Source organism: Dinoponera quadriceps, unplaced genomic scaffold (assembly GCF_001313825.1).
Source record: "Dinoponera quadriceps isolate SergipeBrazil2010 unplaced genomic scaffold, ASM131382v1 scaffold1573, whole genome shotgun sequence".
Lineage (NCBI taxonomy): Eukaryota > Metazoa > Arthropoda > Insecta > Hymenoptera > Formicidae > Dinoponera > Dinoponera quadriceps.
This window is the reverse complement of record NW_014556062.1, coordinates 1,564,455-1,592,020: the sequence shown is the minus strand read 5'-3', so window position 1 is coordinate 1,592,020 and position 27,566 is coordinate 1,564,455. Positions and strand designations below refer to the sequence as shown.

The window sequence follows — 27,566 nt, the reverse complement described above, 5'->3', positions numbered from 1 at the left end:
CTACATGGGTTCATATCGGCGAGATTTTGAATCGGTCAACAGCCGTTTGTGACGTTTCTCACGTATCTCTTCGCGCGTTTGTCGGACATTCGAGGTGAGTGTGTGCGATACGTTATTATAAATGTAATATTTATAATTACGTTTACAATGTTCTAAATATGCGATGCAAAATGTAAATGTTATAAGTGTAATTGTAAATGTGGTGGTAAACGAGATCTCTCTCTCTTATTTCACTTTCGTCGATCTGTTCCGACAGATTTCAAGCCGCAGCGAGGGAAGGGGAGGTACGGTGAAACGATTGGGTTTTGTTAACACTTTTAATGGAAATTACAGTTACAATACTATTAATATTACAGTTACCGTACTAGAAACGATAACGTACGCGTAAACGAATAAGTTTCAGGATGCAACCTACTCGCACTTCTTTCAAGTTACACTTTGTCAATTTTGCAAGGTCGCAGGTATAACGGCGGACACGAAGGTCTCGTGTGTGCGCGTCCATCAATTTACTTGGAGAATTTACCAAATTATCCGAATTAAGACACATTTTTGAAATACCATTATAAAATACTTGTAAAATAATTCTAATATAAGGACGACCATTAATACCATTTCATGGATTGTAAGAGTTTAGCGTTCCAAGCGTTCGTACATTACTGATACGACAGGTATGCGTTTACGTTCGTTGTGAAACTTAACGAAATTCGACCGTTGTCACGAAGATCCGAGTAGCGTAAGTATATGTTTGTACCATGATAGTTCCGAGGTTCCCAGTCTGTTAGCCGATCAACTAATCGCGTTGATCGCGCATGATCAACTGATTAAAAAACTAAACACTCCGGAACCGTCCGGATAGAACGGAACGTTGCGATAAATCGCAAAAAAAAGCTATCAAAGTGACGTCATAAAAACTCATTTTTTCGGCCACTCTCTCATTGTTTCGACGACGTCATTCTCATTTGCCGTTCTACCTGGGCAGTTTTCTTCTCGCACGCCAGTTCAGGACTCTTAACAAATTGGATTGCAACCGTTAGACACGGGGAAGTCGGCTCTGAATACTACATCGATAAGCATCCGCCGAGGGGAAATTTGGCTTTATCTTTCGAACGGATTATCGGAGCGTGTCTATTATTATTCCTCGCGAAATAACGCGATGAGACGAGAGAGAGAGAGAGAGAGAGAGGGGGGTCTACGTGCCTCATATTTTTAACTCTTCAGCTGACGGTGGGTGTACAGTGAAACGAGACTTCACAATATCACGAGTGTACCGACTTACCTCGCTCGCAGGGAGTTCGATTCGTTTCGGTTTGTCCCGCACGCGTGTATCGCGCGCACCGTTTCATACGCGCTCGCTTCAGGAGTCAAAGTACACGCACGGTTTCGTTGTCGCACGTCATCCCCGTCATTCGGACAGGGCCGGAAGGGTTTGCAGATACTCATGGGGGACCGCCGGGGCGGGAAGCAAGTAACCGTCCGGATCCAAGACGTCCGGAGTGCGTATCGTAACTGGACCTTGCGGCGGTCTGGGCAGGGTGCTGCCTTGCTGCATCAGTTTGCCATGCGCCTTCTCCAGCCTTTCCAGAATATCGGGGAATCTGATTCGGTCCTGCGGCTTGCTCTGCCAGCAGTCGCGCATTATCTCGCAAACGAGGGGCGGGCACTCGTCCGGCGGTGTCAGGACGATCCCTTGTCGTATGAGCTTCAGAACCTGGAGTGAAAACGCGTCTCTGTTGCAGGACGGACCGACCGAGAGGGAATCGCGGTATCGATCGCTCACCTCTTCGTTGCTATGGCCGTAGTAAGGTATCTTGCCGAAGGAGAAGACCTCCCAGAGGACGACGCCGAAACTCCAGACGTCGGTCTCCAGGGTGAAGCGCCCGTACATCACGCTCTCCGGCGACATCCACCGAACCGGCAACAAACGCGTCCCTCCGATCTGAGATGCACCGGGGAGAGGTTTCGCGCGAGGTCAGTGCGAATTTTCGCAAACTCTTATCCGGACTGTCACACCGAGAGAAATTACTTGGAAATTTACTTCCGGGATGTGTAAAGCTTGTTTCACGGACACTTCCATGAAATCAACCTTTATACATTGGAGAGGAATTTTTATGTATTTTATTTGAGTATTTTCTCTCAGTATACGGCCGCGAGAGGTCACGCGGAGATCGTCCCGTGGACGAGTTTACCTTGTAATAGTCGCACGTGTAGACGTCTCGCGACATGCCGAAATCGGCGATCTTCACGATCAGGTCCGAGCCGACCAGGCAATTTCGGCACGCCAGATCGCGATGCACGAATCGCTGCGCCGACAGGTAAGTCATGCCGGCTGCGACCTGAATCGATATCCAGTGTAGGGAATCCTGTAAGGCAGTGAAGAGACAGGGAGATTATTTTTCTCGATGTTATGACGTGGCAGCTCGAAGCGCCCGTCACAAGGCCGGTTGCCTCCGAAAAGGCCCTATCGCGGGTAGGCGGGTGGCGCGCTCCCCGGGAGCGCATATTTAAAATGGAGAATTTTTTTTATGTTTATGATACAGCGGAGACCGCGCGCCGCGGGCGCGCAGGGATTGTCGAGGCGAGCCCCGCGTCCCCTTCACGTGTATAGCGCCGCTGCGGATAACGGCGAGAAACGGACGGGGTACGAACCGCCGGGTGGAGGAGCAGAGGCCGCCCGAACATACCGTCGGGCCCCAGTGGACTCTGATCTTTTGGCGGCTATCGAGGAACCGGCACCGCCTAGGCTGTCGTGTTCCGTCCCCTCTGCAGCGGTAAAGCCGGCGGGCCGAGGTCGCGCACAAGGGCGAGCCAAAGTCAGGAGCGGCATCGCGCCGAGTCACCGTGGCCGGAGGTGAGGCGGCGGGCTAGGAGGCGAATCGGTAACCGCCGGCAAAAATCCGGCTGTCGAAGAGGGGAGGACTTCGGGACCACGAAAGAGAGGGGGGGGGAAGACCTGCTTAAAATCAGCAGACTTCCCGGCGGAAGCAGATTTTCGGCTCGAGAAAGGAAATCATTAACGCTTGATGAACCGCGTAAGTTAGTGGCGAGTGAGCGAGAGTGAGAGAGACAGAGCTACCGTGGGAGCAGAGAGAGAGAGAGAGACAGAGAGCGAGCCGGAGCCCGGTTAAGGAGAGAGCAAGAGAGAGAGAGAGAGATAGAGAGAAAGGACGAGCATCCCTAAGAGCCAGCCGCCAGGAGCCCGATTCTGTAAGGCCGCCCATCCGCATTCATTGTAAACAAATATCGCGTGGGTCGTCCGTTCGGTCGACCGCCGTGTAGTCCTCCCGACGGATTTGGGGGAAGAAGGCGATAACGCCGAATTAAATACTATCCCTCGGTGGCTGCGTCGGGGTCGTACCGGAGGATCGCCCCCGCGGGTGTAGCGTATCGTGCCGTTCCCTCCATCTTGGCTCGGCGGCCGCTCGAAAAGCCAGCCACCCTACTAGCGGACATCGTGAGTCCGCCGCGGTCCGGACAGAATGAAAAATTGTATATCGTGAGGCGCTACCGCGTGAGCGCAGTCTGTTATCGAAACCATCGTGCCGAATAAAGGCGTACGCTGCATTATCGAAACCGCTGGTCTGTAATTTCTTTAGTCGATCCCGGCGTGACCCTACGAACCATCCCGCCTCCGACTTAACCCATCCAGGAGCTACCGGTCCCGTTCGGGACGAATTCGGGTCGCGGGTCCGAAGTGCGGACAGCTTCGCCGACCACGTAGGCTTTCGTTTCGTGGCGCACCTGTGCGCACCTGCGCGCCCATTCTGTGGAGGAGTAGGTCACCGGTGACCAGAAGTCAATCTCGCGTTCCGGGTTCGCCCTGCGGTGTCTTTGCATCGGCGATTCGGACGAACCGAATCTGAAAATCCGGTCGCAATGTAAACTCGTTCGTGCCTTTAAACGCGAAACACGGTATCGCAAGAAAGTCGCCGATCGCGACACGGTACCATCGTTAACGACTGCAGTCCGCAGTTCGGTGACCTCAACTGCCGTGAGTTCGCTCGCAGCACTTTGGCGAGGTCGCCGTGCGGCATGTACTCGAACACCATGCACGGGCTGCTGGCGGCGTCTCGAAGCACCACCCCCTTCAGCGACAAGATGTTCGTATGACTGAACGTGGACATGATGTCCACTTCTCGCATAAAGTCCTCCTCGGTTTCGCGCGTCGCGGTATCCTTCAGCACCTTCACCGCGACGATCTCCTTCGTGTCTCCATTGTGCCATTCACCTGTCAAAGTTTTATCGCAAAACATAAGCCAACGTCTCCTCAAACCGACAAGTGAAGCTAAACGAACTCGATCGGACGATTCAATTTATTCGTACCTTTGTAAACCTTGCCGAAGCATCCTTCGCCGATGTCGTCCAGGAAGGCGAGAGTGTCGCGTTGTATGATCGAGACTTCCGGCGAGGTGCAGTTGAAGTATTGAGGATTCGGTGTGTATTTGTTCGGTAATAACAGTCCTTTCTTCAGGTTGATCGGGGTGCCCTGGAGAAGAAACGACGATGACGGGATGGTAATTTATAGGGTCGTATAAATTCATGCTTATTTTCGATTAAGTTACAAGTTAAAAATTAATGGCCCATAATATTAATTTAGTTAAAAGTTACCTAAACAAGAACCTTAGGATATAAGAAATAAATCGAAAAATTACGACANGGGGGGGGGGGGAGGGGAGACGCTTTCAAAAATATTCCCTCAATTTTTGTCCTAGGAAGGACCAGTCTTCATGTAGATAATATCTTAAGGTGAATGTTATCTCGATGATAGATTACTCACATCCAAAGAATTTCTCTGCGACTTGACGCTGTAAGTTCGTCTTCTCACGCAGTACACGATACCCAATATAATCATAATTACCACGGCGAAAGCTACAGCTATCCCTATTATTTCAGGTACTTTGGGCCTCAAGATAGATCCTTCTACCTGTCGTGAGAATTATGATCGATTCTGTTACATAAAGATTTGAATTGGATCGGACGGAATTTTAATTCATATCTTTTCAAATGAGCTTACGTCTCTAACAGATCTAAATACTAGGGCAAATTTTATTGACTCCGGCCGTAAGTAACTCTTGTATATTTTTCTTACTACAAATTTCTTTTCTTTTATGATTCGACCCGGTAATTATGGATAAATAAGGATGATACCTCTTCGGCCTCCGGGAGCTCAGTCGTACTGTTTGGATTATAGCTACTTGGTGGTATTATGTTATGTATAGGACGAGGCGTCGCAGGAACTGTGAAAAAAATGTTGCGTTATTTTTCATACGTACATTAAACAGCATTGATATATTCCAGCTTGCAGGTCCACTCAACCGTGGACTATTTGCAAATATTCGTCATGTCTTTACCGATTGATCGTATCGGACATTTCAAGTCCACTGTAGGTAGGGACAAATCGTGAGGGCAGATGCACTCCGATGTGTTGCCTTTGATGCGGCAAGCTGCATCCTCTCCGCATATATCCGGATCATCCTTGCAACCTTTGATCTCGATGAATTTGAGAGGTTGCATTGACCTGCTGTTGAACGACTGCTGTTGGGCGTATTCGCTCAGCGACAATTCTGCAATAATATCGTGATTTCACATGTTGATGCCTGGACCGCGGATTTCAAGTTTCATTTGATCGACAGCAAAGCAGGTGAACTCCGCGGGGGTTCACAATGCTTTAATTGCGCGTCGCATCGCCGTCGATCGCCGGAGAACAAATATTCGCGCGAGGAACATTCATTCTTCATTCTGACGTGACGTGAAAGGTAACTCGCGCGCGACACGTTTCATTTTCCACGGGCTCGCGATACGATCAAGATTACGTTTCTCTTTCGTGGGCGTAATCCTTTCGCTTAAGGAAGCGAGGGACGTAATATCACAATGGTCGTAATCTACGTATCTTTTGTCTCCCGCCGAAAAACAGTCGAGAGCAGATACTCTTAACGAATAAGGGACAATAATATCTCCCCACTCTGAGTGACAACCTTCAAACCATAAAAAAAGAAAAGATGGTTATTCGCAAGGAAATATGTAGCAATTTTCAAAAGATTATCATATATTTCAGGTAGAGAAGTGTTTCCGATTTTGCGCCCGTGGGCATAAATTTTAATCGCACACCTCATCAACAAGGTGCTGTTTGTAACCCGAAAACAAAATAACATATCGGTTTTGGCGCGTTTCCTCTATATACGGCGTGTACAATTGAGAAGCTGCGGCAACGCACATATACGTCGTACGCAGCGAAAGGCTTAGAGCGAAAAAATCACGCATAAATGTGGAAAAAAAGAATGCAACGTTCCGCGTTTTCAACGAGCGAGCGGTTTCGCGGCGGACTCTGCGCGCCGGCGGCCCCGACGCGCCGTCGGAGTAAAGAGAGACGCTCTCGGATTCGCAGGACCGTCGCAAACGGGCTGTAAAGGGCAGCCAGGGAGGAAAAAGGGCTACATATTTGGATTGGGCACAGGAAGATAGAGACAGTGAAGGCATTCATTTGGTACTTGGAGTTTGTAACGGGTCAAAGCGTTATCTCCGCGGTCAGCGCTCCCCGACAACGAGTCTCGCTATGTGTACCTATTATCGCCCCGTATTCCTTCGCCTTCCAAAGCATCTCCGCGAGATTTCCCGTATTTACGAGATCGTCCGTTTCTACGATGAGCTCCACGAGGCGACGACGACGACACGTCACCGTGGCAGTCGTTTCCCGGTGCGTCGATGAAACGCACAACGCCTGCGCCTCGAGCAGTCCCGCAACCGTGCGAGGACGAGAACGTGCGAGATCACCAGCGAGGTGCGATCATCCTCTTCATCGTGACACGCGGTACACGTCGGAGTGTACCGTGCGTTTCGAGAGGAGGCCTTTCCGGATACCGCGACGCTGATCGCGACGGTGATCGATTCTCGCGATTCGTTATTCTCGCATGCCGGCGATACCGCCGCTTCTACACCGCAATCAATTATGCCGCCGCGAGTATCGCGATTTTCACATTTACGCTATATTATTACTGACCTCTGATCTCTGCCATTATACGCGCGGCATAGAAACCATTATTGGCTCCGCCGACTGACCCTCGATAGCACGAGTAACGCGTAGTAGAGCCAGCCGGGGAATGATTGTTTTAGTTGATACCTCTTGAGTGTGAGGGACACTCGCGCGAGAATCCGAGCAATTATGATATAACGCGATATAACCGCGAAATCATGCGAGAATGCCGTGATGATTTTTCCGAATTGCTAAACGCGGAGAGCGCATTTTCGCCCTTTCCAACGTGCGAAAAGCGCGAACGCTCCGGCGAGGTTTCGACCGAGGAGCAATCGTTTTGGCAGGGGGGAGGGGACTCGCGTTAAAATTAAGACAAGGAGTCCCGGGACGCGTGGTGCGTAAATATTTAATTCGAACGCTTCGAGCCAGCCGTGAGATATCTCGCCGGCGATGGCCGTTTCGCCAAGACTGAGACGGGTGCTTTTCGTTTGGTAAAAAAAGCAACAGATGGTCGCGACATTCGATCCTAATTGAATCGGACATATCGCCGATTCGATTGTTTTCGTTGGTTGATGGTAAATTTGGAAAGTTCAATGCGGGATCACGTGCGCCGCGAGGCGCGCGTTTATTTGCAAAATCCGAGCTTTAGGCCAAAGGCTACAATGGGAGCATTATGTGCGCGGGCGCCTCATCCCGCCTAAACCGTGCGATTCATGAAGGGACCGAGAAAGAAAGAGAGAAAGAGAGAGAGAGAGAGAGAGAGATCGATAAATCACGAGATGTTAGCGAAACAATATGTAGATACCAAATACAGTAGACCACCTTGTGACATGAGGGATACGTTTCGCGTTATACAAACTCAATGGGTTATATAAAAATACATTTATGTATAAATATAAATATATTTATGTATGAAAAATATAAATGTGTCTTTAACGTTACAATATTTTAGATTCTTTTACTTTATATGTAAATATCAACGTAATTATGCGAGAGCAACTCTCTCAGAAGAGGTGTTAAAAAAAGAAGCGGAGAGAATTGAACGGGCTGTGTAGAAAGAAAGCGCTGAATAAATGATTCAAGTAAATAATCACTCTAATAATCCTTAGCAAATTTTTACTTGAATTAAGTAAATATTACTGTAGCGCTTTTTCTACATTCGAATAATATTTACTTGATCCGAATAAAAATTTGCTAATGACGCGGCGACGTGTTGTCACGTTGTAATTTTGCCATTCGCTTTGTACAAATTCACATTATATGAGTATCACGTTTACGAGAATCTACTGTTTATACCGAGAGACCGGATTTTTGTGCGACTATTATTAGTAACACTTATTTTGTTTCGTTTTGTTGAAGAGTCCAAGCATTCGTAAGTATGGAAAATACCAGGTTTTGGGCTGGTCGCAAGTAAAATGCCGCGGAAATATACCGCTGGCAAATGCTTAAAATTGACAGAAAAACGGACAGAAAATCGCTTCTGGAATAACCATCAGTCAAACAACGTATGTTGGTGAAAATTGAAATAGAACAAATTAGCTACTTCGGACACATAATGAGAAAAGGTCGAAAAATATCTTGGTAAACTGATGGTTCAAGAAGAAACAGAAGATAAAAGGGACACGCAGACAGTCTTCAATGAGTTAGGTAAATGACATCATTGCCACAGGGAGGCCAATTCATTTATCAACAATAAGATAGAGGATATTTAGGATAGAGAAGAATACGGGGTTATGTTAAAAAGAATGAGACTATGGTCGCCATATTTCCAAATGGAAATTAGTACTAATTAGAATCGTTGATAGCGCGGCAGAGATGCTATATTTAAATCCGAGAAGAAATTCTTCCGACGTTTATTATTGTGTCGTTATCGTCTTGAACTTCGAACTTCTCGAAAGGTCGGAGGTATCGATATTTCAGATAACGGTAGCGGAGCAAAAAAAAACCGGTCTCTCGCTTTTCCGAATAGAAAAGAACGTCCGACATGCGCTCCTAACGTAACTCGATCGAACCGTTAACCTCGCTGACTGATTAACTTTACGTTTTTTTCTCATCGGTGATAAGTTTCCCCGTTTTTACGCGTCTGAAACGTTATCATTTCGTAAAGCATCTCGTCTCAGTCCTTATCACTTCAGCAATTTCTTATCTCGTGTATATAAATGATGAATATAATTTGTGAAGTAATGATATTTGTCGTTATCGCCCTGGTGAGGGATTCACGATACATAATACGCACAAATTACTACGATCTAATTAAATTCTACTCAAATTAGACGACTCTCGATCGTTCCGCGAACCTATTAACCTAATGAGAGAGGGGAACAAGTCGCCGTGTGTATTCGGATTCCGTGAAAGAATCTCCGAGAATCCCCAGCGCGAATCTACGACGCGTCCGTCAAAACAAGAGTCTCGGAAGTAATAATTCGGTCGCGCAACGGGGGGAGTCAAAGAGAGATTACACATTTCTCGTCGATCTCTTCGCGAGCATTAGGAGACCGCGGGAGAACCGACGAGGAAACAAATCGATCGGAATGTTTATCTACGCTTCTCGACGGGAACGTCTCTCTCACCTGTTCGCGTCCTCAGGGAAAGTGGATCTCTCCTTCTCGGTATTCTTCGTTGCGACATCGCGCGCGTGCTCGTGAATAAACAGCCGGTGAACGGAACCACCCTCAAGGGGGGCCCGGAGAGGGAACAATTCTCCGCACTTTGTTACACTTTACACACGCTTTCTTTCTCTCGCTACGAGGTGTCAATTACCATCGACGCGCTAATTGCATCGGTATTACCTCTAGCGAGAGCAAGGGGAGAAGGGGGAGGAGAGCTCGGCATGGTTACCCCGTCGACGAGAAGCACGGACCTCGGACATCTCGAGCGAGGTCTTATCGAAATCCCGAATTGCCTTGGACGATTGCCCCGGTTGTCGTCGCAAAACGACGATAAAAGCACCTCCGTGTCGCGTGTTATCACGTGTGACCAGCGCGGACAGATCGGATTTCTTCCTCACACCGTCATCCTTCCTGGCGATTTCCGGTTCTCAGATCCGCGAAACGTCGGTCCCGGATCTCTCGGCGGATCTCCGTCGCGAGTCCCAGCGATCTATCCCGCAACAACACCGACTCATACTGCCTCCCCGGCTGGAGAACGGAAGTCTTTCGAGCACGCCCTTGAGGATAACGACGTTGTAGGTGGGTGTTAAAGCCTTTAAGCCGGAAGCCGAAACCTTGTAGCCGCTCCGGGGTGACCCGGTGAGGTACTATGCGGCGGCGTGTGTAGGAGGAGACGGAGAGTGAGTGAGATGTATTCTCACTTCGATGAATGCTTAACCGAAACTGAAGACCGCCTTCGAGACTCCCTCGCTTCGCTACTCGCACGAAGCATCAGCGATCGCGCGCGTACGTGTATTGTGCGTTCGTACACAGCCGCGCTACATGTGCGATTGTGTGCGCATGCATATACACGGCGGGGATTTACGCATACGAGAGTTTAACTCGGAGTTCATCATCGCTCGTCTGCTCGACTTACGCTGTCGCCGATGAGAAAAAGGAAGAAGAAGGGAGCCAACGGGGAATATAAGTCCTGTGAATCTCCGTATTTGTTAAGGGCGGGCTCGTGTTTTCGCCCGGAGCTGCCGCAATCCGTGTCCACCTGCGTGCAAAGAAATGATTCAGTAGTGTCTGATAAATCTTATTAACTAGTTTGAACTGTGTTGTCATCGCTAAAAGAGTTGGCTTAATTAGAAGTAAGATGCATTTTTTGCGAAGTTCAATTTTTTTCGCTGAAATCATTAGCATGATTAACTAGGGTTGGTTATATATATATATATATATATATATATATATATATTGCTGTGTTCTCTTATTAGTTGGTTACACTCGGAGTTGGGTAACAAGTAGTTATTCAGTTGAAAGTTAAGTTAAAAGATTAGTAACTTCTAACTTAACTTAGTTAATTTTAAATGAATTAACTTTTAACTTAAACTAGATCATTTAAAATGTATTAATCCATCAATATTTAAGAGTGTTTTTTAAAAACAATATAGCATATTATACAATACAATATAGCAAAGTCAAGTAAATTGCTAAATTTTAGGTAAAATCAGTATACACCTCAAAGATAGCTTCTATTTAAAAAAATAAATAAATTTTTAACCGAGAGTGTGAATATGATTTTAGTACTATTGTGCAATTCAGCTAGTATTTTTTTCGATAGAGTTTTCAACGCAGCTAATAAATTTAGCTATGATAGCCACAACATCAGCTGTCTCTATTTCAAAGTACATACGTAACTGTCACAGCCATATTTTAATTCTTCCGCTACAGCTTCCGCAAAAATCTTGGACGATCGCACGTTTCACGCACGATTTCGGGGACTCCGGGAAAAACGCGAGATAATTTATCTGAAGGAGGTAATAAAATCGTTCGTGCGGTTGAGCACGAAGCGGTTGATGCACGCGGCGTCCTATCAATGCGTTCGCGTTGCCCGTACGACGTTATCAACGACTTATCGTTTATTTCTTCTCAACGCAACAATATAAGCAGATATCTCCCGTTCGCTTTTCCATTTTTTTTTTTTTCGAAATTCGAGAGGAGAATACACCTATGTCACGACTGAGTCAGATCCTTATCCCGTAATCGGGATCGTAATCGTCGTGATCGACGCTTTTTAATCCAAAGGTTCAACGTCAGTGGCTTACGTGAGCGAGTTGGATCATCGGGACGCACGTCAATGGGAAATTACGCCGCGGCTTCGAGATCTCGTTTATCCTCGCGACTTTTCTCCACGGAATTTGCATTTCGATGATCGAGCTCTTATTCTTCTGCGAAGATGAACAAAGCCAGCATTTTTTTCTCGGCTCGAGTATGTGTGTGTTTATGGACGGAATATTTGCAAGACTTGTTCCCAATGAGTTTCATAACGCGCTTCCTGTTTAATAGGCAGAAAATCTATCTTCCGAAAATGACTAAAAACAAGTTCTCTTATTGGACACGTGTTGTGAAATTCATTGTGAAGAAGTATTGGAATTATTCCGTTTTACGACTATGTATACTTAGGAGGAGAAAAATGCTTATTCAAGTAAATAATTACTCTAATACTTCTTAGCAAATTTGTACTCGGATTAAGTAAATTTTACTAGAATCAGGTAAATCTATTTTACTTGGGTAATTTATTTGGAAAATATTTCACTCGGATCAAATAATATTTATTCTTTTATTTTTCTATTTGCATTCGTAAAGTCTATTCATTAAAATCAGAAAATCCTTTATTCTGGGGGAACTTTTTGTTACAGCTTATTTTTAAATACGAATAAATACAAATTAACGAAAATTATATTAATTATTAACTTTAAATATTTATCTTTCAATTGATTAAGGCAGCTTATGTGTTTTTGCGTATATATTGCACAATCCGTCGTTCGATACATTTCGATATCGATACGTGACTCATCCAACAATTCTTCTATTGGTAATTCATTGCATTTACACAGTGACCCATTTTAGCGAGCGTTCAGCAAGCATTATAATTAACAATAGTCATTAAAATAACAACGAACAGTGTTCACTGTTGAAAAGTTAGATCGACGTAAGAGTTTAATCTCTAAATGCAATCTTTCCGTAAAAATAACAGTATTAGAATATCAAGTAAATTTATAATGCTTCAAGAATATTATTTGCAATATTCCGGCGAAATACTGCAATTACACGTCTCTGCGATATTACATTGCAATTTGCAATGTTGCAAGTCTGTGCGACATAACTGCAAGCTTCTATATGGGCTATATGGGCTTATTTCCTCCATTGAGTCGCGGTAAGTCGCGTAAATGAAAAATTCGATGTTCGCTATCGCGATCAGCTTGATACATTATTGCCTAACGAAGCACCGCCTCCACTCCCTTTTACTCTCGGAGAACAACTCGACTTTTCAGCTTCCAATCATGATAAACAAGTCGACTCGGGCTCACGAGACACGACCGTTCGTATAGAAGTCGTGTGTGCGCGCGCGCGCGCACGCGCGCTGAATGCGTATTTGTGTCCCTCGATAAATGCGCGTCTACTGAATGCATATACGCGTTCGTTCCGAAACTCGTAATTGCATTCAACGTCGATGTAGCGTACCTCCAAGTAGCGATCGCGAAGAAAAGTCACTGTTGTCAGCGAATTATCGTCCCGCGCGTGCAGCAATAACGGGGACGCGAACGTCAAAATCCGAGAGCGATTCACAAACAAGATCCTCCGGCGTTTCTATCTTCGTGATAAAGGGAAGCTAATTGTTTACAATTTTAGGCGACCTTGAAGCAGCGATCTCTGATCGAACTGCACGGAGGTCTAACTGCGCCTTGAAAAGTCCGACCGCCTCGGTCGGAGAATTAATAAAGCTCTCGCTTGGATTGAAGGCTTATCGGTACGCGAATGCGTTTAGCTCGATTGACGAATGATGCCAATATTTCTGAAATACGAGGATTATTTTCTTCTGTGTATTTAGTTGCACGAACTGAGACTTCGTTCCTCTTAATGGTGCTCAGTAACGCGCGCGCCTGTGTCGATAAAAAAGCGGGACGAACTTTCGAATTAACCCGATAATTCTTTACAATTAAAAACTTGCATTGATTATTTATAATTTGATATATCGGCGGGATCTCGCGTGGAGAAACAAACCTCCTCTCCGAATCCTCCTTACAATTCGATCATAATTTACGCGAATCGCGCGCGACGGTTTGTTTCTCGCGGTGGATCACGACGGGGCGGTGAAAGAGACGCCGTTTCCGTGAATGACGCCGTGCACGCCCCGAAATAATTCCCGGGGATCGTCATTGGGGTGTTAACGCGCCGGGATCGATGTCGTTTCCGTTCCCGTGAAGAATCGCGACAATCTCCCGGTTTTAACCGGGCGTCCGGGCGGGTCATTAATACCCCGCGAGTGGGTTTACAGTTTCGAGAGAGATCAAAACACGCGGGCGAGTAAACGAGAAATGGGTCGAAAAACAAAGGTCGCCGGGGGGCGAAGGGGGACACGTTAATAGTTTCCGAAGAGCCTCCTCCTCCTCCTACGTCGGAATGGCGTAAGTGTTGTATATTTACACTGGCGTTACAAGCTCACACCTGGACGCAAGAATAGCGCCGGGGTTCTTCTCCTTCTTCTACTTCCACGAAGTATTTTCTCGAGCCGCGCATACGTACGTCAGACAAACGTACGTTTGACAAAAGCGATCGCTCATATTCCCGATGCATTGCACGGTTATTTCGGTGATGCATGTCCACGGATAACAAACGCGGGTTTCGAACCCGGCTTGAGAGCTATACGTTCTCGTTCGGTGATAATCCCGCGACCGGCGGACCCGACGAGGCACTTGCTCGTTGTTCTTTAAATTGAACGATCGGTGATTGAGATAAGCGAATGTGCTTCCTCGAAAGCGAGCGTCGAGATATGAATGGAGTTTTTTTTTTTATATAATACGGTTGAATGAAAGATTTTCACTCTAGAGATATTGCTTAAATTGCTCTCGGAGACAGATCGAATGATCCGTTTCGTTGAACTTATGAGTAGCTCCTTGTGATTTTGCGAGATAGAGAGAAAGAGAAACGGTCTACAACTGTCGTGAAATTAAATAGATGACATTTTCTTGTCTTAATATAGCTGTACCCCCGTAAGGAAGTCATCTTCCACTTCCTATCTTCGACGATGCCGCATCGAGGAAAGAGGAGAGACGCACGCAGGGTGGTTCACGGGCGGGATGTACACCCGTCGAACGTTGCGAACTGTCGTGTTCGCGTTCGACAGCCGAGCGACATAAAGTCAGCGTGCATGCAGATGGTGGGCCGTAAGAGAGGGTAGTTTAAAAAAATAAAGCGCGGCGAGCACGAAGACGGGAGCTGTTTGTATTTCCACGCGAGATGGGTGATTCTTGAAATGACAGGAGACAACTGGAATAACTTTACATCTCGGAACAATACTACGTGGAGTCGGAAACACGATGGAAAAACGTTCCCTCCCTCGGGTTATCAGCTACAAAAAGTTGAAGACTCGAAGGGTCCTAAAGATATCCTGAAAGATAAGTTTGCGTCAAGTGTGTAATATATCGTAAGACTCGTCCATCACGATAACACATCCGGGGAAACTGAAAAACAAATGAGTAGAAGCACACGGGAAAAAATTAGTCTTAAATCAAGAATGGATATTCTCATATGTAAGCAAGAATATAATCTTCTTCGACAATTTTCAGTCTTGAATTGAGCTTAAGTAATACTTGCATTAAATTCAATCAAATCAAGACTAAAAGTCTTCTAAGGAGATTATGATATTCTTGCTTATATATATATGAGAATATCTATTCTTGATTTAAAACTAATTTCTTTTCCGTATAGCTTCTAACGTTCAAAAACGATATCTTAAGTTCCGTACGGAGACAATTAGTGATGTGGTAGTAGTTGTAACGTGTACGTTAAAAAATCACAATAAAACGTGACACGAGAGATAGATAGAGAAAGAGAGAAATTAGATAATCGTATTTTTAGGAAACATCGCCGAGTTGTCATACGAGTTGTCATGCAAGTGACTGTTTATTCATATATCGATCGATTAACTAATCTTCCGAATGGCAACCATGATCATTTTGCCCTAGCCATTGTTTGAAGCATTCGTTTCTCAAGAACAATCGAACCTTGCATCTCAGGTCATCTCCTGTAAAACTTTGCAATGGGAAGAATTCATAATTAGTATCTTGCCGAGCGGTTAAAATCGTGCGTGAACAAAAAAGATCCTGATTATCATCCGACACGTGCCGAGAGGCACGTGTAACTTGCAGCTTGCCATTTTTTGTTCAATCGTTTCTTTTTGATTTTTTCACGGAATATTTAAGCCTTAGTTTACCTTTTTTTTAATCTCTCCATAGTTGTTGCGTCTAGCTACACTCTTACAGAAAATTATTATTGGCTGTGATAAATAGTAGTTTTACCATTCGTACGAGTAATAAAACTACTGAGCAACAATAATTGATTACTGGCTAATTTATCACAGCCAGTGATACTTTTCTGTAAGGATAGCTGCTTAGAGAAAAATTTTGCAATCATTATTACAGATTGTATGACTTTGTATGTCTTTACGTATGTTACTACTTATAATAATTTTGTAGAGAAAGATATTTTCTCTCAGAAATGATTTTTCATCTCCCGAGGACGTTTTTCCAATCCTTTAAATTGACGGTTCTCACCCTCGCTAATAATTATACTTTTTAAAAGCTATCAGGTCAACTTTTATTTTTTGACATCTGTATCTGTATTAGAAAAGCCTGAAAGGATTTTTTAGAAACATCGATGTTCGCTCATTGAGGATGATATTACATCTAGAGGAAATATTAGGGACTCTAGAAATTCCCTATCCAACAGCCAATCGGCACGTTCGACAAACTCGTCGTACGACGCGTCTTCAATGAACGAACATCGATGATTTTGCCCATCTCTACTTAGTCTTTAATAGCTCTCGCAGACCATACGCATGGCGCTGGTCTGCGAGAACCATTATGGCCTTTAAGGCCTGTATCACACTATGAATTAGGGTTAAGATTAGACTGAAATTTGACGAATCAGAACAAGTTCAGTTAAACGCAAGTTTAGTTAAACTTGCTCTGATTGGTCAAATTTCAATCCAATTTCAATTTTAATTTACAGCGTGATACGGGCCGTAGGCGCTTTATACGCCATCAATCGTGCAACACGGCAGCGACAAAATGAGACACGTTTCGGAACACACCATCGTGGTTGCATGACGTTCCTCGATTACCCTTTTCACGTTCATTTATGAACGTTAGAGGCTGTTCCGTATGAGTCTGTTCTCGCTTGGTTCGTACGTCCGTTCCGCTCGGTCGCAGTGGTGAGATAGGAGACAGGTAAAATCCAGTGCGAACGAGTGGATAGCATCGTACAGTTCCAAGCGGCGACCGTTCTACCGAGGATAACGACGTGTTCGTTACGTGATCCAGCGCGTTATGCATGATACTGCATATTGACGTTACACGACATAACGAAATTGTACGAGTCGGAATGCAATTGTCGAGATAGGTCGGAATAGGTCGGAACAAGTCGCAACCGGTCGAAACAGGGAAGAACAGTGGGAGTCAAGGCGGACGTGTTAGCTTCAGCTGTAACGGACACACACGGCAGCGCGGCGTGCCGGCATCGTGCATTGATCCTACGCGAGGACGGAGATTGGTTATTGAAAAAATGGCGGCCGAGGCACCGATGCTAAATAAGAACCGAATGATGGTGTTTAAGAACAAAGGCAAGGATCAAGAGGTGAGTGAAGCGGAGCTGGCGTTCACGCACGGGCTGGCCAGCGACTTTGGTCGCGTGGCGGCCGGATGAGTCGTAGCCGCCGAGGCGTAGCACGTTCTAGAACTTTCGCAACGTGCAAATGCCATTTTTCTCGTGCGTGCGTACGGACACACCGAATCGTCCTTCTCTCTTCGGTCCTCCGTTTGCTATCCTTCCTCATGGTTTTCGTTCTTCTCACTTTCTTTCCATTTCTCTCTCTCTCTCTCTTTCTCTCTCTCTTTTCTCTGTCCTTTTGATTCCTACAATCTCATCCCTTGTTGTCTCTTTCTGCTCTCTTTCTTTCTCTCATTTCTTTTTCTTCTTTTTACTCCTTTCCTTTACCTGCCCTTTTATACTACTCGTTCTTTTTCTTTGCAATTGTACCAACACTATTATAATGATTATATTGGAATATCTATATAATAGTTATATACATATACATGTATATATATAGGTCTGCCCTTTATAGCTGCACTATGGTGCACTATCTGTACTTAAAACAAAGTGTAACATATACTTGACAGTTGGTTGAAAAGAGAGGAAAATAGAAAGATTGTGAGATAGTTCAGAAAGTACAGCTATGAAGAACAGTTTATATATGTGTGTGATCATTTTGCAAAGTAGTTTCAGCAAGAGAATTTGCTTAAGTTACATATTATATTTAATAAGCATTTTTGACATTTTTCTCTTATTTTTTAAGTTTAGCTGATTAATTGTATACATATTTATGTCAAGCTAGAAAACCTTGAAATTTTTAATATTTTTGTCATGCATGCCTACCATTAGTATAACATTAAATATAATTACAGGTTCATCTATTATCAATTCTGTTAATTACATAAATTTGATTTTTATTTGCTCCAACTAATAAGCTGACATACTTCAATATTGGTACAAGTGACACGAGCAAAACTTAATTTTGAAACACTAGTATTTGCTGACCTGCATGAATTTTAATCTTGAATGATATATTACAATTTTGTATGCAATAATATTGTAATGTTATATCATCCTTGATCATTTTAGGAAATGAGAAGAAGACGCAATGAAGTGACTGTAGAATTACGTAAAAATAAACGCGAAGAGACTTTACAGAAACGAAGAAATGTGCCTATCACAGATTCAACAGGTAAAATATTTAGAAATTATATTTGACATATATTTGACTTTTTTTTTTGACGTATTATGCATGATACTTTCGATATTACGTTAAACTGGACTTTTGTAATACTCAATGAAATATTTTAAATATAATTCCTTTAGTTTTAAATTCTAAAATAACTTTAATATAAGAACTAAAATTTACAAATATACCTTAATATAGATGAGGATGACATTGACAAACATCTTTCAAAAATCAGTCTGGATGATTTGGTAGCAAAAGCTGCTAGCGCAGATCCAGCAGAACAATTACAAGCTGTACAGTCAGCAAGAAAATTGTTGTCGTCAGATCGTAATCCACCTATTGATCCTCTGATAGAGAGTGGTATTTTACCAATCTTAGTTCGTTGTCTGGAACAGCACAACAGGTACGAAGAAATATTCTTTACAAATGAATTGACTATATCAATTCTGAATAAGGTATCAATAAGATTAATGAAAAAAAGTATGACATAAAGTAACTAAGAACCTTGTAAAAAATTTAATGGAGATTTGTTAACAATAAATTTGATATTCTATACGTTATATATAACTTACATTATATTTTCCGTATGGTTGTGTAATGCATATTTATAAACTTATGAATATTTTATAGTCCATCTTTACAATTTGAAGCAGCCTGGGCTTTAACAAATATTGCAAGTGGAACATCAGCTCAAACACAAGCTGTAGTAACAGCTGGTGCTGTCCCATTGTTCTTACATTTGTTGCTTTCAAGTCAACAGAACGTTTGTGAACAAGCAGTATGGGCTCTAGGTATGACAATTATACAAGTTTTTTTCATAAATCTATCAATAAAATTGCTCAGTTTATAAACACGAGTTGTTTCTTTTCAATTTAAACTTCGTTTTTCCTTCAGGATGTTAATGATCGAGATGATCAAAAATTTGTCAAAAAATTAACTGTTTTTATATAATTTACATTTATATTTTTTAGGTAACATTATAGGAGATGGACCAGTACCAAGAGATTACGTCATTAATCTTGGTGTTGTGCAGCCATTGCTAACGTTTATTAAACCAGACATACCTATTACGTTTTTACGTAATGTGACTTGGGTTATCGTAAATTTGTGTAGGAATAAAGATCCACCACCACCCGTTCAAACCATAAAGGATATTTTGCCTGCCCTGAATGTGCTTATCCATCATCAGGACATTAATGTGAATATTGCGTTATGGGGAGAAAATCGTTGATCGTTCTGTCCAATACAATAGTCTAACAAACTTTTGTTCCGGTAGATTCTTGTTGATACAGTATGGGCATTGAGCTATCTGACCGACGGTGGTAATGAGCAAATTCAAATGGTCATAGACAGCGGTGTCGTACCTCGTTTGATACCGCTTCTGTCGCACAAAGAAGTCAAAGTGCAAACTGCTGCGCTCAGAGCGGTTGGTAATATTGTGACTGGCACAGATGAGCAAACGCAAACCGTTTTAAATTGTGATGCCCTCTCGCATTTCCCCAATTTGTTGACTCATCCCAAGGAGAAAATTTGCAAAGAAGCAGTATGGTTCCTATCAAACATCACTGCTGGCAACCAGTCGCAAGTTCAAGCTGTCATAGATGCTGGACTTTTACCACTTATTATTCGTAATTTAGCAAAGGTAAAATTTTAACACACTTCCCTGGTTTTTTAAAGAAGAACTTAACACTTGGAAAATACCTATATATATATATATATAGAATCGTTCGCGAAAAAATATCATTCAAATATGATCCTAGATCTGATACAGTTTTGTACCTTGTACATCATTACATGCATTGTGTATAATCGTTTTTCACAGGGTGAATTCCAAACGCAGAAAGAAGCCGCATGGGCAATTAGCAATCTTACAGTAAGTGGTAACAGAGATCAAGTTGCACGGCTTATACAAGAGGGAGTCATTGGCCCGTTCTGCGACCTCTTGTCGTGTAAAGATACTCAGGTTGTGCAAGTGGTGTTGGACGGAATACATAACATGCTTAAACTTGCGGGTCAACAAGTGGAACAACTGGCAAATATGATCGAAGAATGCGCCGGTTAGCACATCTTATTTTATTTTGTTATTCACTCTCATCTTTTTATATTCCTCGCAGGCATATATTTATACATGTGTGTCTATAACAAAACGTAGAGAAACGAGTGTGCGTATTTATACTTACATTTACATTTTTACAGGCTTGGACAAGATTGAGGCGCTGCAGAATCATGAAAATGTAGATATCTACAAGCTAGCTTACGACATCATCGAGCAATACTTTTCGGAAGAGGTGAGAATAACATTCGTATCACACGGTCTATTAAAAGAATGTGGAACGACATAAATTCCCCCAAACATAAATTTTATGTTCGATCGTACTCAGGCTATGTTCTGGACGCATAACAAACACTAAAATATGCTTCTCTAATTCATAAGTTGAAACCTACGTGAAATTGAAATTGGAAAGGCATATATTTACACAGCACAGTGTACTTAGCGTTTGCTACGTATCCAGAATAAAGCTTCTAAAATAAAACATCGAAAGGGCTAGACTTGACGCGTTCTGACACAGTTCTCATTCTCTTCGTTTTATTTTCTTCAGTAACATCGTTGTCTACTGTTTTCATGTATAAATCTTCGGTTTCAGGCGGATGATACAAACTTAGCGCCACAGGTCGGAGAAGGATCTTTCGAGTTTGATCAGACGACGAGTATTCCGAGCGAAGGTTTTAAATTCTGAGAGGGCCTCCATTACTTCTTATCCGATCGTGCCGTCCCCCGACGAACTCCAATGTGGAGCCATCCTGCTTTCCCTTTTCTATTTCTACATCCATTTTTTGCTCCAGTGAAGGCATAGCAATATGAACTTGTCGGTCCTGCAAATTACTATTATAATAATTAACGATAATAATTATTACAATAATAATATGAAGGACCGTTATTATTGCTTTTGCTGATCTAAAACGTACAGCGTGACTTATCTCAATTTTTTCATATTTGGAATATAGGAATGGAGTTGAAAAAAAAAAGTCGGTTACGAAGCAAAGAACCGCGTGCATCTGTGTACTTTGATTTCTTTTTTCTTTTCCGACTTTCCTCATGTAATATGTACGTTACCCATTTTTTTTATTATACATGATAAATGTATTAGTGGAGTCTTTAGTCGAACGCAGCTGCAGAAAATAACGTGCGGATAAATTATTCTAGTAAAATTAATTAGCTGCCTGCACATTGGGAAAACGCGAAACGAAACAGAAGGATCTTTCTAATTGCTTCATCATGTTGCTCTTCACTCTAACTCAGGACGAGTCTTGGTTAGCGATATTACTTTTATAAAATAATTCGTGTATATTTTAGGCATGTTAAATTTATAATGATATTGATTACTAAATAAAAGAATCAATTGACTACTCTTTGCTAGCATAATTAATAATTGTGGACATTTCTGTAAGGAGCCAGACAACCAATAAAATACCAACGGAAACTCGGCAAGACTTTAACTATCAGTCGGTAGTTTTATTTCGACGTATAATAATAATTTATATTACATGTAAGACGGAATATATATCTCACGAAATTAAAGTCGAATGTGCCTGGTATATCCTTGGTCTTTGCGTATATTTAAAAATTAGCTTTATATTTAAATTGCGAAAACATTATCATGTATAAGAGGAAATGAATGTACGTGTAGAGAAGACCGGGGCTAGTTGGCTGATTGATTATTTTTGTTGTTTTCAAATGGGTTACAGAATCACAACCAGCAGAGATTTCAAGTATATCAAAGATGATTATGAAAAGTCCGTATTTGCTCAATTTTATAACCTATTAGAAAACAAAAGAAATAACTAACTTACCGCTTTAGCAACTAGCTCCGACCTCCCGTAAGTGAAGTATCTCTTGATTTAAAATGACACATTTTTCTTTATTTAATAATATACAAAAACAATTAGGATTCTTTAAATTCTAATGTTGGATCTACAAACGGATGTACATCATCTGCGTACAATTCCTCCGGGAGTGATTCTTCGACCATGTTTGGAAAATACGTGGGAAAATAGGGTGCCTCCTTGAGTCGCCTCAGAGGAAGTATCGTGTCGTACATATAACAATAATTATTGGTTTCGCCCGCTATTTCGCCATGAATCCACAATACGTTGTACTTCGTATTAATTCGTAAGATCTGCGAAATGTCGGAAGAAGGATCAAATGATTGCTATACTTCCGTGCTTAAGGCTCCTGTATCGAGAAATCGCATGCTAAAATATATCACGGTATACATGGAATAAAAGAATATATTCATAAAATAGCATTCGTAACAGATTCAGCACACTTGTAAAAATGTCCGGACGCTTTCCTTTAACCAGAGCAACCAATAAATGGCCGTAAAATTAACGTAACAGAAAATCAGATTAAAGATAAGTGTCCGGACATTTTTATTGGCATGCCGAATCTATCACGAGTGCTATTTTATGCACATATTTTTTTATTTCCATGTATACTGCAATATATTGTGACATGCGATTTCTCGCCGCTTCTGACATCGTCAACCAAAGTGGCACAAGAGTTTTAAATGTAAAAAGCAGTTTTAAGTTGAAAATTAAACCTTCGGGCTATGAATCTTCTTCGGGGAAAATTTATAGATTACTTCTTACGTATTTGCTGTATCTTAGATATATACGTATACATGTATGTGCATATCTTACCTTTACGCCTCTAAGAATACGCCACTTATTACCCATGTGTCCAGGCAACTTGGTGCCAGGCATAACACGGGCCTTCGTGCCGCCCGATCCGATATTCCCGGGTCTTCGGTGAGTCTTGGTTACACCGTGAGTGGCGGGCATCCCTCTGAAGCCCCATCGTTTCATGACTCCTTGGAATCCACGATCCACCCTAATGGATTCACACGTAACATAATTGATACTATCGTTCTATTCTCCTTTCGGAGTAAAGTATCGTCGTGTGGTATGAGACGCGAAGGGGATAATGTGATGATGATAGTAAAAAAAATTATTTACGTTTTTGCACGAATATCCACCCTATCTCCTGGCTTGAAGTGCGGAGCAAATAAAGGAGTCCCTGGTTGTAATGCCGCTTTTGGAGATATCATAAACCTTCTCAGTATTCTCTTCGGTATGACTCCTGAATCCTTGAATATACCGCTGTATTCTTTAGTGATCTATACGAAGGGACAATTGGTAATAAACCTGTTAGTAAGTCAGTGAAGGAATACATGCCAAATGTAGTCTTTTAATTACCAATTGTGGATCTATATTTTCTGCGCCTACAACAAGACACCCGAGTCTCTTTTTAATCTGTATCGGTTTTTTACCTATCACGGGGTAGAATTTTTCTGGTGGTATATATTTTACCACTTCATTATCGACTACCTGTATAAAAGTGTAGAATATGGCAAGATAAGTTTAAGATGAAGATGATGCTGCCATGTAATTAAGAGTCGAATTTACTCTCGTTACCTGAAGTAATGTTGATGTAACCCTCGTACCATTCTTCAGCCATAATGGATAAACGCCAATTTTCTTAGCGATCAAACCAGTACGTTTCATACCAGGTACCCACTTTGTGACTGGCTCAATCGGATCTAATTTCAATGGAGAAGGATTCATTCCAGGTTCAGCATGAAGTAGACCATATTTGTCTTGAATTACTTCTTGAAGAAATTCTTTGCTATCCTCTGTTAGTTTTTCATCATACAACTGCACAGAAAAAGAATATGTTGCTTGTATTTAGCAGATATCCATCTTTTATCCAGGACAGACATATCTTGATATATTGTTTGCATCCTAATTAGCATAACGTTAAGATGCTAATTAGAATGCAAACAATATATTTTATACAACCTTATACAACAAAAATTGTATCAATATATAAAAGAAGTCATCTGATGCCATGGAAATTGTGGTAATATTACGGCGATATTCTAATGAATATTGCTAATTGATATTGGAATTATAATATATTAATATATGTGTACTAAGAAGAACACTTTTATTAAAATTGTGTTATAATAAGTATTTCTTGAAACAAGAATATTTTAAACATGTTGCAATAGCATCACAAAGTATACATTAAATGTTTGCATATTGTATTCAACATTTCTATCTATCTGAGTTAATTTTAATAGATATTTTTAGAAAACAATATATGTATTTCTTGACATTTTGTACTTATTTGGAAAAAAAAATATATATACACTGGTTACGTACGACACGCTGTGGTTTTGGTAACCACTGTGGATGACGGTATCTGGGGATTCCGATTCGTCTACCTCGACTCGGAACAGATGTAATATTGATACTAAAAAGAGAAACAAATTACCACTAACATTTCTGCAGGTTTTTTCATTTAAATGTTACTTTTTATATCTCGTTTTATTTAAATGTTACTTCTTATATCTATATACGTTTTCATTTAAATGTTACTTCTTATATTTCGCCTTTCTTTCTCGCTTTTTTCGCAACAACGTATCCGCTCGTTCAAGATGAAATATTTGTTATGAATAACAATAAATGTCGTACCTTTGTTTTAAATATTTGTGGAACAGTTGGCAACCGCTAATGATCTTCATAAGCGACGTCATTTTTCATATATTAATTTCGCACTAATCCCTCCTGAGGTTTTCCTTTTTTATCTTATAATCTTACGCAAATGAGGATAACCTAGTCCTAACCTTAAAAGATATTAGAGGAAAATCTTTACATCGTCAGGTTAGGTTAGATGATTAATCTATAGTACTAGATAGAGTGTAGATGTTCCTAGATGAAGAACAAGCTACGTGAGGTTGATTATGTGGAAGGGTCCGTCAGCGTATGATGCGATAGCACACATCCATTCACATCGGCCGATGCCTAGAGTCTTTCCGCTGGATCACCAATTAGAAAATGTTATATTACATTAGCCAATCACCTATGTGATCATCAACCAATGAATGTGGTTACCTATGTGACCAATCAACTATAGGTTATCGGAGCTCGACCAATTATAGGTCTGTTCGCTGCACCGCTGAACTAGTGCAATAAGTTGAAGCAAGACAAGTATATGTTTTCTCACTTCAACTTATTGCACTAGTTCAGTGGTGCAGCGAAAACGAACAGACCTCATATGGCGGCTGAAATAGGGAAGGGTCACACATGCGTACGGAGAGCCAGCGAAGTAACTTGAAGATAACCGTCATTCAGTGAATATTCATGAGGCAGAGGTATTCGTTTTTTCGCAGCGTATTCCGCAGATCTGGTGCGTTTAATGAGACGATTGAACATCTTTCCCTCCAAATTTTAGATCTGTTATGAGCAAGATGAGAACAAATACTGACTCCCAAAAGTCCAACACTGTTTCTAGGGTTAGTATATTTATTTCGCCAAACACGAGAAACGTACGTCTTACGGTGTTGTAGCATTTTTTTGTGATAAATTTTAACGGTCTATTTGGCATAATGTAAAATAAAAATTAAAGATAAACTCTAATTACTAATATGACGAGTAAAATTAAGCAGTGGTAATAATACTAATCCTGTAATATAAGTTGGTTAAGTATTTAAGTTTTCAAGCATTTTCTCTTTTATCAAAACAGGTTAAGGTCAGACAATCTTTGCAATTGTTGCAGCCATCAGCCACGGACAAAGAAAACCTGGTTGCTGCGGGAAGAATGCTTAGATCAACAAACAAACAAATTAAGGAAGTAAAGACTGAAAAGTAAGTTACTTTAAAGACTACTATGCATAAACATTGCAATAAGTTTACTGAACATCAATATGATATTTTAGTGTCACATCAGACAAAACAAAATTAAATCTTTCTAATAAATCCAAAAAGAAGACGTGCGAAGACAAGGCAATACAAACTGCTCCAGAGGAATATAATATAACAACGGAAGATTTAACGTCAAAAGGTATATTCAATACATCTTTTTTCTTGACTTTTTTTATGTTTCTTATATATACTACGTATATACAATATGCATACAAAAAGAAATTTTAAGTTATTACTGAAATATTTATTTTGGCATATTTTTCTTTTTCAGCTCCTAGTAAATATTACTGGAAAGTCTTAGCTGAGAAGCGACAGAAAGTGATTGACGAGTTTTTAGTTGAAATTAGTACACTCAAGGAACAAAATAATATGCTCAAGGAACAGTTAGAAAAATTGAATGAAAAAAATATCTTGAATGAGGAAATGTTACAAGAGGCAAAGACATTTATTGAAGTGGTGCAGGTAGTGTTGATTATATATTGTATTAATATTTTATGCATAGCACTCCATTATTGCTTTATAATGAAATAATATATATTTTTATAGGAAATGATTGAAAACAACAGCAATGACAGTAATGACAATAATGGCATAAATAATTCATTGGAAGATACTTATTAAAATGAAACAATATTTGACTGTTTTTACGATTATAACATGTATTAAATATTAATATAGTTATTTATGTACAATTTTAAGTAAGACATGTAATAAATGGCATTTAATTTGTATTCGAAGCTTATCTTAATATTTATTTTCGCCTCGTATAGATTTTGATTTTTTAGTAATATAATTTAATGTAAGATTTTAAGTAAGTTTTGCCCAGTAACTGGTCTGTTCCCTAGCTCACACTGGCCATTTCATATGCGTATTAAATAGTAATATTTTATTAGATTTTGATATTGATTTGATATCGTACGAAGCTGGCGATACGTCTTATTAGTGCATACTGTAGCAAGAAATCACTAACACAACGTTATTACAATTACATAACATGTAACATGTTTCAAATATGTGGTTCTCAATATTGTACACAATGTCATCGTTAACAATATTTGACGGAAATATTAAAAATAATGTTTCCGTACTATAATTTTAATATGGGATAATATTATTAATATATTTATTTTTCTTCGCAGTGCTCTTCCTTCCTACCTGGGCAGAGTACCGTTAGTCGGGAAAATCGCAGAAACCTTGATAAGTAGAATCATTTTTCTTTAATGTAAAGCATGTGCCGGCTGTCGGCGTTTTTCATCCCGGTCGGTATGAAAGCTCCTGAGATTCGAATGTTGTGTGAGGCTTTCGTTTTGACAAAGTTCTGATATTAGCAGCACCATTTCTCGAATTCCGTTTGCACGCGTGTATTCTACAGGAGACACGCTGACGCGTCAGATCCGAC

General features: G+C 41.4%; 4 protein-coding genes across 5 annotated transcripts; 2 read left to right on the top strand and 2 right to left on the bottom strand.

Moving 5' to 3' along the window:
- Window positions 1–1,390: 1,390 nt before the first annotated feature.
- On the bottom strand, window positions 1,391–10,277 carry LOC106746590 (tyrosine-protein kinase transmembrane receptor Ror-like). The gene is made up of 9 exons (XM_014623337.1): window positions 9,538–10,277; window positions 5,349–5,561; window positions 5,146–5,234; window positions 4,775–4,921; window positions 4,321–4,483; window positions 3,945–4,225; window positions 2,187–2,360; window positions 1,778–1,936; window positions 1,391–1,708 (listed from the first exon to the last, which is right to left on the bottom strand). Exons 1-9 carry the CDS (start codon window positions 9,593–9,595, stop codon window positions 1,403–1,405), a joined length of 1,590 nt encoding a protein of 529 aa, XP_014478823.1. The 5' UTR covers window positions 9,596–10,277; the 3' UTR covers window positions 1,391–1,402.
- A 6,897-nt stretch (window positions 10,278–17,174) lies between these two features.
- On the top strand, window positions 17,175–21,899 carry LOC106746582 (importin subunit alpha-4). The gene is made up of 9 exons (XM_014623322.1): window positions 17,175–17,256; window positions 18,301–18,403; window positions 18,599–18,803; window positions 19,031–19,191; window positions 19,372–19,598; window positions 19,677–20,042; window positions 20,223–20,457; window positions 20,597–20,688; window positions 21,046–21,899. Exons 1-9 carry the CDS (start codon window positions 17,185–17,187, stop codon window positions 21,136–21,138), a joined length of 1,554 nt encoding a protein of 517 aa, XP_014478808.1. The 5' UTR covers window positions 17,175–17,184; the 3' UTR covers window positions 21,139–21,899.
- Window positions 21,900–22,295: 396 nt separating this feature from the next.
- On the bottom strand, window positions 22,296–25,146 carry LOC106746583 (39S ribosomal protein L3, mitochondrial-like). Its single transcript, XM_014623323.1, has 7 exons — window positions 24,938–25,146; window positions 24,626–24,716; window positions 23,876–24,115; window positions 23,657–23,788; window positions 23,417–23,577; window positions 23,102–23,291; window positions 22,296–22,578 (listed from the first exon to the last, which is right to left on the bottom strand). The coding sequence occupies exons 1-7, from the start codon at window positions 24,997–24,999 to the stop codon at window positions 22,345–22,347; spliced, it is 1,110 nt and encodes a 369-aa protein (XP_014478809.1). The 5' UTR covers window positions 25,000–25,146; the 3' UTR covers window positions 22,296–22,344.
- Window positions 25,147–25,513: 367 nt separating this feature from the next.
- Window positions 25,514–26,880, top strand: LOC106746537 (geminin-like). 2 transcript variants are annotated; one of them, XM_014623214.1, is made up of 6 exons: window positions 25,514–25,617; window positions 25,698–25,758; window positions 26,022–26,110; window positions 26,182–26,306; window positions 26,439–26,629; window positions 26,714–26,880. In XM_014623214.1, the coding sequence occupies exons 1-6, from the start codon at window positions 25,607–25,609 to the stop codon at window positions 26,786–26,788; spliced, it is 552 nt and encodes a 183-aa protein (XP_014478700.1). In that variant the 5' UTR covers window positions 25,514–25,606; the 3' UTR covers window positions 26,789–26,880. The 2 variants fall into 2 exon arrangements, with proteins under 2 accessions (XP_014478700.1, XP_014478699.1); XM_014623213.1 differs by having other exon boundaries at window positions 25,989–26,110.
- Window positions 26,881–27,566: the final 686 nt, after the last annotated feature.

Excerpts from the sequence above, each read along its gene's own strand:
- LOC106746590 (XM_014623337.1), bottom strand. The coding sequence starts at position 9,595 with ATGTCGCAACGAAGAATACCGAGAAGGAGAGATCCACTTTCCCTGAGG. Across the intron at positions 4,922-5,145 it reads AGCTCCCGGAGGCCGAAGAG|GTAGAAGGATCTATCTTGAG; the intron begins GTATCATCCTTA and ends TTCTCACGACAG. Across the intron at positions 2,361-3,944 it reads GACTGCAGTCGTTAACGATG|GATTCCCTACACTGGATATC; the intron begins GTACCGTGTCGC and ends ACTGCCTTACAG.
- LOC106746582 (XM_014623322.1), top strand. The coding sequence starts at position 17,185 with ATGGCGGCCGAGGCACCGATGCTAAATAAGAACCGAATGATGGTGTTT. Across the intron at positions 19,192-19,371 it reads ACAAGCAGTATGGGCTCTAG|GTAACATTATAGGAGATGGA; the intron begins GTATGACAATTA and ends TATATTTTTTAG. Across the intron at positions 19,599-19,676 it reads TCCATCATCAGGACATTAAT|ATTCTTGTTGATACAGTATG; the intron begins GTGAATATTGCG and ends TTGTTCCGGTAG.
- LOC106746583 (XM_014623323.1), bottom strand. The coding sequence starts at position 24,999 with ATGACGTCGCTTATGAAGATCATTAGCGGTTGCCAACTGTTCCACAAA. Across the intron at positions 24,116-24,625 it reads TACCAAAACCACAGCGTGTC|TTGTATGATGAAAAACTAAC; the intron begins GTACGTAACCAG and ends TTTTCTGTGCAG. Across the intron at positions 23,789-23,875 it reads TTACATCAACATTACTTCAG|GTAGTCGATAATGAAGTGGT; the intron begins GTAACGAGAGTA and ends ACTTTTATACAG.
- LOC106746537 (XM_014623213.1), top strand. Across the intron at positions 26,307-26,438 it reads GGAAGATTTAACGTCAAAAG|CTCCTAGTAAATATTACTGG; the intron begins GTATATTCAATA and ends TTTCTTTTTCAG. Across the intron at positions 26,630-26,713 it reads CATTTATTGAAGTGGTGCAG|GAAATGATTGAAAACAACAG; the intron begins GTAGTGTTGATT and ends ATATTTTTATAG.